This window comes from Xyrauchen texanus, chromosome 5 (assembly GCF_025860055.1).
Source record: "Xyrauchen texanus isolate HMW12.3.18 chromosome 5, RBS_HiC_50CHRs, whole genome shotgun sequence".
Taxonomy (NCBI): Eukaryota; Metazoa; Chordata; class Actinopteri; order Cypriniformes; family Catostomidae; genus Xyrauchen; species Xyrauchen texanus.
Window position 1 is genome coordinate 11,872,657 of NC_068280.1, and position 12,360 is coordinate 11,885,016.

Consider the following 12,360-nt stretch of genomic DNA (forward strand, 5'->3'; position numbering starts at 1 on the left):
ATGTTAGGGCAAAATGACAACATCAGTCACCTTTCACTTGTATTTTATGTAAAAAGATGCAATGAAAGTAAATGGTTACTGAGGTGAACATTTCACCTAACATCTTTTGTTTTCCACACAAGAAAGAAATACATCGGTGTTTGGAACAACATGTGGGTGAGTCAATAAATATCAATACCTTTAAGTTGGCTTTAAACAATATATATATATATATATATATATATATATATATATATATATATATATATATATATATATATATGTATGTGTGTGTGTGTGTATATATATATTGTAATGATTTATACAATTCATGGTACTGATGACCACAGTTTAGCTATATGGGTCCCATTAGGCAAGGGATTTAGTTTGTCAATTAGTGAGTCCATAAATCATTCTTCTTGTGAACACATTTAGGGAATATTTATGTCACTACACAAAACAAGAAAAAAATTGTGGAACATAATTCTTTTGTTTTTTTATTCACACTATCCAACAACACTAAGCTGTTTAGTTTACTTGCAACAAAGGAAATATAAGAAAATAAATTACCTATATAAACATCAAAAGGCAGCCTAAAGACTATCTAAGAGTAATTCCAATAATATATATATATATATAAAATAAAAAAAAGTCTTCCTAATAAAAGACATGACTTCTGATTTTGTATTTGTGCTGTAAATTTTCAGGATTTTAAGCGAAAATTGTCATAAATCTTTGGTCCTCTGCTGCACTCTGGTGACCGTCAGACACACTTGGGACGATAACACAAGAAAAATATAAATCCTGACTTCAGGAAAAATCTTGAATGCTTGTTAAATGTTTAGTTCACCTCAAAATGTAAATTCTTTCATCATTGACTCCCAGATAGGCATACATTTTTCTTTTGCTGAACACAAATATTTTCAGATGAATTTTTCAGCTCTGTAGGTCCTCACAGTGCAAGTGAATGGTGGCCAGAACTTTGAAGGTCCAAAAAGTAGATAAAGGCAGCATAAAAGTAACCCATAAGACTCCAGTATATCCATATCTTCAGAAGCGATTCGATAGGTGTGGAGGAGAAATAGTATTTTTTCCTATAAATTCTCCTTCCTGCCCAGTATATGGCATTATACATGAAGAATGTGAATCGCCAAAAACAAAAGAAGAATTTGGAAGCGAAAGTGGAGATTTAAAGTAAAATAAGGACTTAAATTTAATCTGTTTCTCACCCACAGCAATCACTTCTAAAAATATGGATTTAACCACTGAAGTCATATAGATTACTTTTATGATGCCTTGATATGCTTTTTACACCTTCAGCTGGGATATTCTTCAAAAATTATGTGTTTGTGTTCAGAAGAAATAAAGTCATTCACGTCTGGTAGTAAATGATTAGAGAATTTTCTTTATCCCTTCATGACCAAAAATCTGTACACTTAAATTGATAGGTTAGCAAAACAACAACAACAACAACATTCTGTCATGATATACTTGCCCTCATATTGTTCCAAATCCATATGATTTTCTTCTGTTGAACACAAACAATGTTAGATAGAATGTTTAACTCAGTCACCGTTCACTTTCATTGCTTTTTTTTCCCCATACAATAAAAGTGAATGGTGACTGAGGCTAACATCTCCTTTTGTGTTCCATGGAAGAAAGTCATATGGGTTTGAAACAACATGAAGGTGAGTAAATGATGACATCATTTTCATTTTTTGGTGAAGATATGACATACACTTTGTGGCTGCTATAAAATTTAAATAGTGTTTTGTTCTTTATTCAAATGTATCAGCCTCATTCATGATTTTATCCAGAGTTTTAAGCTGTTTTCCTTAGATCCTATGGATCCCCATCTTTCTTTTCCTCTTTGGTCACTTCCTGCAATATTTCCTCTATTGTTACCTACTTTTCCTTGTCTTCATCTGACTTTTCTTTTTCTGTCTCTCCCTCTTTCTTCTCCATCTCCTCTTCTTTAGACTTCTCTATGTCTTCCATCTTCTCCTCCTCTTCTTCTTCATCCTCCACCTCCTCCCCAGCATATTGCTCAATCAGAATGATTCGCTGTTTGATATTTTTACGCGTTTCCTCGTGTTCTGCCATCAACTTGGTCACCTTGGTCTGCATTATCTCCAGCGTGTTGTAAATATGGTTTACACGGTCTTCTAAATCCCGCTCATCTGGCTTCAGTTTTGAAGGATCCAGCTCCAGCAGACCATCCTTCAACAGAATCTGTCTCCCTTTATCCTCCAGCATAGTCTTTGCATCAGGATATTCTGTCAGAGCCTCCATTAGATCATCTTTGGACAGGCAGAAGAGGTCTGAGTAACCAATGCTACGAATATTGGCAGTTCTCCGATTCCCAGCCTTGCTACCCTTTATGTTCAAAATGCTGATCTCACCAAAGTAGCTCCCATCACCAAGGACGACAAATTGAGTGACACCATCATCGGCTACCACAGCAAGCTTCCCTTCCTTTATGATGTACATCTCCCGTCCAATGTCACCCTTGCGACAGATGTAGTCACCTGGGCTGAAGACTTGAGGACGTAGCTTCAGCACCAACTCTATCAGCAGCCCAGCTTCACAGTCTGCAAAGATCTGCACCTTCATGAGCGTATCTAAGTGTACGTTCATGGCTATCTCCGACCGTAACTTGTCTGGTAAGTACCTCAGCACCTCTCTTTCATCTTGAGCTTTCTTATTAGTCCAAAGGTAGTCAAACCACTTGATGACACGGTTTTCTAATTCACTGCTGACATGACGTGCATGCATATATTGTTTAATGTTGTCAATCTGTGACTGGAACTGAGCCTGGGCTGCGTTCATGTTCGAGATCATGGTAGCAATATTACCCACAATGGTGGCAAAGATCAGGACACCCACCAGGAAGTCAACTACATGGAAGAGGAATTCTGAATCCAGCTCAGGAGAGGGCGTCTCTCCAATGGTGGTAAGTGTAAGCGTGGACCAGTAGAGGCTGAATGCATATTTTCGCATCAGCTCTCCAAACTCGGGTTCAGTAAGAGCGGGGTACACCCATGGGTCTGATCCAAACCCAATGGACTTGGAGAAGGAGAAGTAGAGGCATGCATTCCAATGGATGATGATGATGATGTACATGACTAAGGTGCAGATTCTGAAAATGTTGGGGTAGTTGGTCATAGTTTCTGAGATATTGAAGAACTCAAACATGCGGTTCAGGCGGAGCAACTTGTTTATGCGGATCTCTGGGTAGTCTAAGCCCAAAACCAAGTAAAAAATGTCTGTGGGCAGCATTGAGATGACATCAATACGGAACTGGAGACTGTCTGTGTACTGCTTGAGAAGGAGCTTTTTATCTTTGATGAGCAAGCCCTGTTCAAGGTAACCTGTTTAAAGAAAGGTACCATGAAATCAGTTGTATGTTTTCACAGTCTTTGACTTTTCTAACCCAGAAAAATTCTAACCCAGACTTCACCTGTTCGTGCTCTAAAGGCCATGTCAGCCAAGTAAAGGAGGTCAGAGGTGTAATCCAAGATAAACCACATCAGCAGATATCTATGCTGGAGTTCTTCAAAGCAGGCTCTATTCACAGAAACAAAACAGCAAACACATTATTATATAAAGGGATAGTTCACCTAAAAATTTAAATAATGTTTTTACTGCCCCTCTTTTTATTCCAAACCCATAAGACTTCCTTTCTTCTGTGTGGAACACAAAAGGAGATGTAAGGTGGAATGTTAGCCTCCATCACCTTTTCTATTTCTTTGCATACATTTGTCATGCAATGAAAGTTAATTGTGCATCTGTGTTTCATGGAAGAAAAACGTCTAGGTTACGGATGTAACCTCCGTTCCCTGATGGAGGGAACGAGACGTTGTGTCGGAGAAGCGACACTAGGGGTCTCTCTTGAGCACCGAATATGCCTCTGATCCATTGAAAAAAGGCCAATGAGAAGTTGGCAGTCAGTATTTGCATACCCCGCCCCTGGACATACAGGTATAAAGGCGAGGCAAATACTAGAGTTCATTCAGGATTTTTCTGAGGAGCCGGAAATGGTTCTGGCCACTACAGCGGTTCGGCTCAGCGACATGGCCGGGAAGACACAACGTCTCATTCCCTCCATCAGGGAATGGAGGTTACATCCGTAACCTAGACGTTCCCCGTCTGTCGCTCTCTCCACGTTGTGTCGGAGAAGCGACACTAGGGGTCCAATTTAAATCCGCCATGCGCTGAGCCGTGTACGTGTTCTGCTGACACAGGAGCAGGCAGGTATTTGTTACGTGCCAAATGACCAGCTGTGCCAGGGCACGTACCCTTCCCCAATGCCCCAGAAAGTCGTCGGGATCCTTTTGGTTACCCTAGGCAGGGGAACAAGGCGACGCTTGCCAACCTGGGAATGGGCCAAGCCTGGCTGGGCCTCTTTTCTCTCTATGTTTCTTGCATAGAGCAATAGACAGGCGGGGCCCTTACACGCACTGAGGGAAGGGGGTCTTACCCAGTTCCCCTATTTTCAGGGGAAGACCCGCGGAGACCACCCCTGCCCAACTGGGGAGGTATGGTGGTGAATACGTCACATGTGTTCTTAGACGACACGTGGAAGTGGCGCGGTGGCAGATCCAGCCTCAGTGAGGGTGGAGTTGCTACACACGGCGACCGGGGGGCAGCCGAAACTTACCCAAGGAAAACGCGGGTCTGCTCTGCGCGGGTCTGCTCCTCCGCCGAACTGCGGACCCATGAGGGCTAGGGAGGAATCAACCAGGGATTCACGTTGAGTGGAGTCTCCTGGGAAAAAAGACGCACTGTTTTACCTCAAGCGAGGGAAAGGGCGTGTAAGCAAGCGATTCACCCGGCCAGCCCATCAGCGTGTTACCGAGTTCTACTGGCTTGAACCTGAGAAAACACGGGATGAAACTGGCTCAACCCTGAGATTGAAGTATCTCGCAAAGGTGTTGGGTGTCGCCCAACCCACTGCTCTACAAATGTCTGCCAGAGAGGTACCCTTAGCCAGTGCCCACGAGGACGCAACACTCCTTGTCGAGTGAGCTCGGACCTGCAAGGGTGGGGGCACGGCCTGGGTGTGATAAGCCAATGAAATGGCATCTACAACCCAGTGGGAGAGCCTCTGTTTGGAGACAGTGTTTCCATTCCGCTGTCCCCCAAAGCATACAAAGAGCTGCTCAGAGCGTCTGAAGCTCTGCATGCGGTCCAGGTAGGTACGCAAAGCACGTACCGGACACAGCAACGAAGGGGCTGGGTCTGCCTCCTCCCGGGGCAACGCTTGCAGGTTCACTACCTGGTCTCTGAAGGGCGTGGTAGGAACCTTGGGCACATAGCCCGGTCGCGGTCTTAGGATCACATGAGTGTCTGCCGGACCGAACTCCAGGCAAGTGTCGCTGACAGAGAACGCTTGCAGGTCCCCGACCCTCTTGATGGAAGCGAGCGCGATCAGCAGGGCCGTCTTAAGGGAGAGGGCCCTGAGTCCAACTGATTCTAGCGGCTCGAAGGGAGGTCTCTGGAGGCCCACGAGGACTACCGAGAGGTCCCAGGAGGGGAACAGGCTTGGCCGGGAGGGATTTAACCTCCGGGGGCCTCTTAGGAACCTGATGATTAAGTCGTGCTTACCAAGAGACTTACCGTCTACTGCGTTGTGGTGAGCCGCGATAGCAGCGACATACACCGTTAGGGTGGAAGGGGACAGCCTCCCCTCCAGCCTTTCCTGCAGGAATAAGAGCACTGACCTAACTGCGCACCTCTGTGGGTCTTCGGCCCTGGAAGAACACCAATCTGCAAACAGGCGCCACTTCTGGGCGTAAAGCTGCCTGGTAGAAGGGGCTCTGGCTTGGTTGATCGTGTCTACGACGGTAGGTGGTAGACTGGCTAGATCTTCTGCGTCCCCTCCAGGGACCAGACGTGGAGTTTCGAGAGGTCTGGATGCGGATGCCAGAGCATGCCCTGCCCCTGAGAAAGAAGGTCCTTTCTCAGGGGAATTCGCCAGGGAGGAGCTGTCGCAAGGAGCACGAGGTCCAAGAACAAGGCCCGGTTGGGCCAGTAGGGAGCCACTAGTGTGACTTGTTCCTCGTCCTCCCTGACTTTGCACAGCACCTGTGCAAGAAGGCTCACTTGGGGAAAAGCATACTTGCGTAGCCCCGTGCGCCAGCTGTGCGCCAGCGCGTCTGTCCCAAGGGGAGCCTCTGTTCGGCCGTACCAGAGCGGGCAGTGGGAGGTCTCTCGGGAGGCAAGCAGGTCTACCTGGGCTCTGCCGAACTGTTCCCAAATCAGCTGGACCGACTGGGGGTGGAGCCTCCACTCTCCACTGGGTAAGCTCTGTCATGACAGTGCGTCCGCTACCACATTGAGCTTGCCGGGGATGTGAGTGGCACGCAGCGACCGGAGTCGCTGCTGGCTCCATAGGAGGAGACGACGGGCGAGTCGTGACATGTGGCGGGAGCGTACGCCGCCTTGGCGATTTATGTACACTACCGTGGTGGTGCTGTCTGACCTGATTAGGACGTGTTTGTCTCAAATTAATGGGAGAAACCGCCGCAGGGCAAAGAAGACATTCAACAACTCTAGGCGATTGATATGCCAGCGCAGCGGGGCCCCTCTCCAATGGCCCGCAGCTGCGTGCCCTTTGCACACGGCGCCCCAACCCAATCTGGAGGCGTCGGTAGTGACCAGGACGCGTTGGGACACCTGCTGCAGGGGCACTCCTGCCCGTAGAAAGCAGAGGTCTGTCCAGGGTTGTAGTGTTTTTCGGCAGGCGTGGGTGATCGTCACACGGTGCGTGCCGTGGCGCCATGCTCGTCTCGGGACTCGAGTCTGAAGCCAGTGCTGAATCGGTCTCATATGCATCAACCCCAGCGGCGTGGTCACGGTGGAGGATGCTATATGCCCCAGGAGCCTCTGGAAGAGTTTTAAAGGGGCCGTTGTGCCTGGCCTGAATTTGGCGAGGCATTTCAGCACTGACTGCGCACGCTCGTTGGTGAGACGTGCGGACATTGAGACTGAGTCTAACTCCATGCCGAGAAAGGAGATGCTCTGGACCAGGGTGAGCTTGCTCTTTTCTCGGTTGACCTGAAGCCCCAAGCGGCGGAGGTGCCTGAGCACCTGGTCTCTGTGAGCGCATAGTAACTCTCGGGAGTGGGCCAATATGAGCCAGTCGTCGAGGTAGTTGAGTATGCGGATGCCGGCTTCTTGGAGCGGGGCAAGAGCTGCCTCTGCGACTTTCGTGAAGACGCGAGGGGACAGAGACATGCCGAAGGGGAGGACTTTGTACTGGAATGCCTGGCCGTCGAACGCGAACCGTAGAAAAGGTCGGTGTCGCGGCAAGATTGAGACGTGGAAGTACGCGTCCTTCAGGTCTACCACTGCGAACCAATCTAGGTGTTGGATGCTTGTCAAGATGCATTTGTGCGTGAGCATTTTGAACGGGAGTTTGAGCAGCGCTCGATTGAAAACTCGCAGGTCCAAGATTGGTCGTAAGCCACCGCCTTTCTTGGGTACAATGAAGTAAGGGCTGTAGAAACCCTTCTTCATTTCGGTTGGAGGGACAGGCTCTATCGCGTCTTTGAGTAGAAGAGTAGCGATCTCCGCGCGCAGGAATTTGGCATGTTGGCCGTGCACTGCAGTAAAGCGGACGCCCGTGAAGGGGGGCGGGGGCCTGGCAAACTGAATTGCGTAACCGAGTCGGATGGTCCTGGCCAGCCAGCGAGACGGGTTGGGAAGTGAAAGCCACGCATCCAATCTCCGTGCTTGGGGCACCAAGGGGACGGTTATTTTGGCGTACCGGGCGGGCCTTTGCAGCGGGTGGAGCAGGTAATACGCCGTCGGGAGGCGCGGCCGCGTCCCGAGGCTCTGGTGCTGAGATAAAACTCAAAGCACTTACCTTGCTCCGCACATCCGGCAGGGGGCGGGTTGGTGACTGAGGAGGAGGTCCTGTAGTGGCGTCCTCTGGACTCATCAGAACCGGCCGGCCGGGGGACAGTCGTGGGGCTGGAGGCAGGCTTGAGGCCGCGTCCAGCGTGCCGGGACTGTTGAGATCTGGGGGCAGAGTGCTGTGAGAATGGCATTTGCGGGCCAGATGACCCAGAGACAAAGGAAATAGCTCTTTGATTGAGAATTTGGGTACCGCTGCAACGGTTAAGGGGAGCGGCAAAAGAAACGTTTTTAAAGGAAAATTCTCCTCCCGGCCCTCCACCAGGGGACGGAGTGGTCTTACCACCTCCGGAGCTAACATCTTGGGCTCTGGGTCGTCCGTCTCAGGAGCGCCTGGGAGCCTTCCGGGTCCTCGAGGGGGTCCGTGAGACGGGGGGCGTCTGCTTCCTGCGGGGTGCTCGACGTGTGGGCTGAGAGCTGGGCCCGGGTTGAGGCAGAGCAGCTTGTCGTTTCCTCACAGGGGGACGCCCTCGGCGAGCAGACGGGGCAGGGCCCGGGGCGGCAGGTTTGCGGCGGGGCAGGATATGTGATATCGCCTCCGTCTGTTTCTTCACCGTGGAGAACTGCTGGGTGAAGTCCTCAAAGGTGTCGCCGAAGAGACCGAACTGGGAGACTGGGGCGTCGAGAAAGCGAAGCTTGTCGGTCTCACGCATCTCAACCAGGTTCCAGGTTCCGCATCAGACGCCGTGCTCTCCGATGCAGCGGCGAGCTCATCCACTTCTAGCTCTAGTGGATAGGCAAGCTGGCTGTGAGGCGAGCTGCTGTTGCCTCGAGCACGGACGGGAGTCAACGAGCGTGCTGGGGGACGGGTGGTCCAAGGGGGGTACCCGACGGCGAGACAGCGTGCTGTGGTCACACGGCACGCGGACCACACTAGACAGCGCCTGTGGCCGTCTGAAGCGGAGAGCACTCTACCGCATCCAGGAACTACACAGGGGCGGAAATTCATCTTTAAAAAGACGCGTCCTGAAAAGGACGTTCAACGCCGCTGTGTATTTTGCTCTTTTAGAGAAAATCACTTTTTTAAATCTCGTCTGAGTTTTTTATACTGCGCTGCCGAAGCGCCCAGGGGCAATATGCACTGCCGTGCAAGGAGAAGAATCGCAGCTGTAATGCGCCCTCAATCCAACAGCATGCAATAGCGTCAGAGGAATACAGGAACGGGTGTGTTTCACTGCGAACAGCATGTACAACCATCGGCTCCGAAGAAAATTTCTGAATGAACTCTAGTATTTGCCTCGCCTTTATACCCGTATGTCCGGGGGCGGGGTATGCAAATACTGACTGCCAACTTCTCATTGGCCTTTTTTCAGTGGATCAGAGGCATATTCGATGCTCAAGAGAGACCCCTAGTGTCGCTTCTCCGACACAACGTGGAGAGAGCGACAGACGGGGAAAGAAATGTTCCAGAACAACATGAGTAACGGCAGAATTTTCATTTTGGGTGAACCATCCCTTTAAATTAATTGTTTTTACTATTTTAACAGTTGACCAAGAGTCTAGTAAACATTACTTTTAAATGCAAAGATTTTCATTTATTTTGTTTTATTTTGAGACTGAAGAGATGTTGATTTTATTTTTATACTTATACGAGCATGAATGACTAGTGACTGTTAGGGAGCACACCGCAGAGATGAAAACCCGTAAATATCTTCAATTTGTATGCTTCGCTCATCTTGTCCTTTGTAACCTAGTCTTAATAAAACATGAAATACTAATTCTTACCTTGCAATGATAACTGTCCAATTGTACATGACAGGAATGGTAATTATGAGAAGCCATTGATAGTACAGGAGTCCCGCTGGGTTAATCACAAATACCTCTTTAGGCCTTGAGAAAATGAAGTTAATTGAAGAATAATCAATAGTAAAAACTTTGAACTTGAAAATCACTAATTAGAAATGACTGAAAAATGAATACTAACCCCTCCTTTTTTTCTTTTTCCTTTTCCTTTTCTTTTTCCTTTTCTTTGTCTTTTTCTTTCTCATTTTCTTTCTCCTTCTCATCTTTTTCTTTTACCTTCTCCTTTTTTTCTTTCTTCTCTTTCTTTTCTTTTTTCCTGCAGAAATGGCAAAACAATTTTATAACAGTAAACTGCATTTCATGGACATGACTGAAATTAGACAACTGCACATGAAAAAAGTTGACTACTAATAGACCTACTCTTTTTTCTCCTTTTTATGTTTTTTCTCTTTTTTCTTTTTCTTCTTTTCTTCCCTATGGAGAGAAAAACACATAATTGCCATGAATACATAAACATGATACAAATCTGTTTGTTTAAATATTTTTGGCATGAATACAGATTATATATACACTCACCAACTACTTAACTGGTACACCTACTTATTCATGTGATTACCTAACCAGCCAGTTATGTAGTGCAATGTACAAAATCATGTAGATACAGGTCAGGAATGTCAGTTAATTTTCACATCAACCATCAGAATGGGGGAAAAATGATCTCAGTGATTTTGACTGTAGCATGACTTTTGGTGCCAGATGAGCTTGTATGAGTATTTGTGTAACTGCTGATCTCCTGGGATTTTCACGCACAACAGTCTCTAGAGTTTACTCAGAATGGTGCAAAAAGCAAAAAACACCTACTGAGCATCAGTTTTGTAGACAGAAATGCCTTGCTAATGAAAGAAGTCAATGCAGAACAGCCAGACTGGTTCGAGCTGACAGAAAGCCTACAGTAGCTCAGATAACCACTCTGTACAATTGTAGTGAGCAGAGTAGCATCTCAGAATGCACAACACGTCGAACCTTTAGGCAAATGGGCTACTAGAACTAGAACTCGATGTGGTCTTCTACAGGTGTAGCCTATTCATCTCATGTTGTGCATTCTGAGATCCTATTCTGCTCACTACAATTGTACAGAGTGGTTATCTGAGTTACCACAGTCTTTCTGTCAGCTCGAACCAGTCTGGCCATTCTCCGTTGACCTCTCTCATCATTAAGACTTTTCTTTCCACAGAACTGTAAACTCTAGAGACTGTTGTGAGAGAGTGTGTAAAAATCCCAGGAGATCAGCAGTTACTGAAATATGCATACCAGCCTGTCTGGCACCAACAATCATGCCACAGTTGAAATCACTGAGATCACATTTTCTCCATTCTGATGGTTGATGTGAACATTAACTGTAGCTTTTGACCCATATCTACATGATTTTATACATTGTACTACACGATTGGCTGATTAGGTCATCACATAAATAATTACGTAGGTGTATGGGTGTACCTAATGAAGTAGTCTGTGAGTGTATATGTATTAAGTTAAATGAATTATATACTAAGTGATCTCTAATTACTCAGTATATAATTCATATACACTCACAGACTACTTCATTAGGTACACCTAATGAAGTAGTCTGTGAGTGTATATGTATTAATTTAAATGAATTATATACTAAGTGATCTCTAATTACTCATCATTGTTGTTGCTGTTGTTGGTGTTAAATAGGCGTCCTGGACTAGGAACAGGAATTGGTTCTTCACTGTACTCGTCCACCTCCATTATCGGAGACACTCGGGGTGGAACTGCAATACCCCCTGATGTAGGTACAACAGTCATAATTTCCCCCTGGAACAAGAGGCTGAAGTCATGATGTATTATATATTTTACTTGTGTTATCTTGTTTCAGAAATAATGCAAATAGTCCAAAATGGACAAGTAGAGACACTAAGAGGTAGAAAATTATCACAAATTCACAGCAAACTAACCTGCTTTTTTTTCCCCTTAAACGCAATCCCTTCTCATTCTCACTCAGTCAAAAGAGTCTCCAGGTCCCACAGAATTATAGACCTTCAGCACCGAATCAAATGAAAGATTACATCATATTAAAGCTAGTGTTTTCAAAGGAGGAGTATGCTGGTGATTCATTTGTTCTGTTTGTGCTCTGTAATGATGTCTGAGTCTCGTATGACCCTGAGAAGGATTTGGAGATTAATGAGAGACTAGAGTGACAATAACAGTCTCCTCCCTGCTTTTTTCAATAGCACATAATTTATACTCTCTCCAACAAAAGTTGAAAGTCTGTGGGTGAAGTTCATCATTATGCAATTACAGTGAAATTAAGAATTTTGAAAGTCAGTTGTCCTTTCACACTCGATGTTCAAAACTGATTTGATGCTCATGCTTGAATGGTTTACCTATTACCAGAGTAACTCAAGCATAAGGTATATCTGACAGACTACATTTGTTGGTAGTGTTTATTTAAATAACTGTAATTCCATTGTAGATTTACAGTCTACACATTATACTGCTGTCATTTGTAAGTGGGCTTGCTAGGGTAAGAGAGATTGATCCTATGTAGCAACATATCTGCCAAGTCAGCACTTTTCCATAGATCCCTCTTTATCCTATTAAAACAAACCTGCCAGCCTTATTACCTTTCACAGCCACCCACAGTTTTATTAAAAGCCTACAAGAACAATAGTTGCAAGGCCTTTTTGTTTTCTT

General features: G+C 46.3%; 1 protein-coding gene across 1 annotated transcript; it reads right to left on the reverse strand.

The window, feature by feature from the left end:
• Window positions 1-471: 471 nt before the first annotated feature.
• Window positions 472-11,777, reverse strand: cnga1a (cyclic nucleotide gated channel subunit alpha 1a). The gene is made up of 7 exons (XM_052126734.1): window positions 11,622-11,777; window positions 11,327-11,481; window positions 10,063-10,116; window positions 9,824-9,958; window positions 9,625-9,729; window positions 3,440-3,546; window positions 472-3,350 (listed from the first exon to the last, which is right to left on the reverse strand). The coding sequence occupies exons 2-7, from the start codon at window positions 11,470-11,472 to the stop codon at window positions 1,885-1,887; spliced, it is 2,013 nt and encodes a 670-aa protein (XP_051982694.1). The 5' UTR covers window positions 11,473-11,481; window positions 11,622-11,777; the 3' UTR covers window positions 472-1,884.
• Window positions 11,778-12,360: the final 583 nt, after the last annotated feature.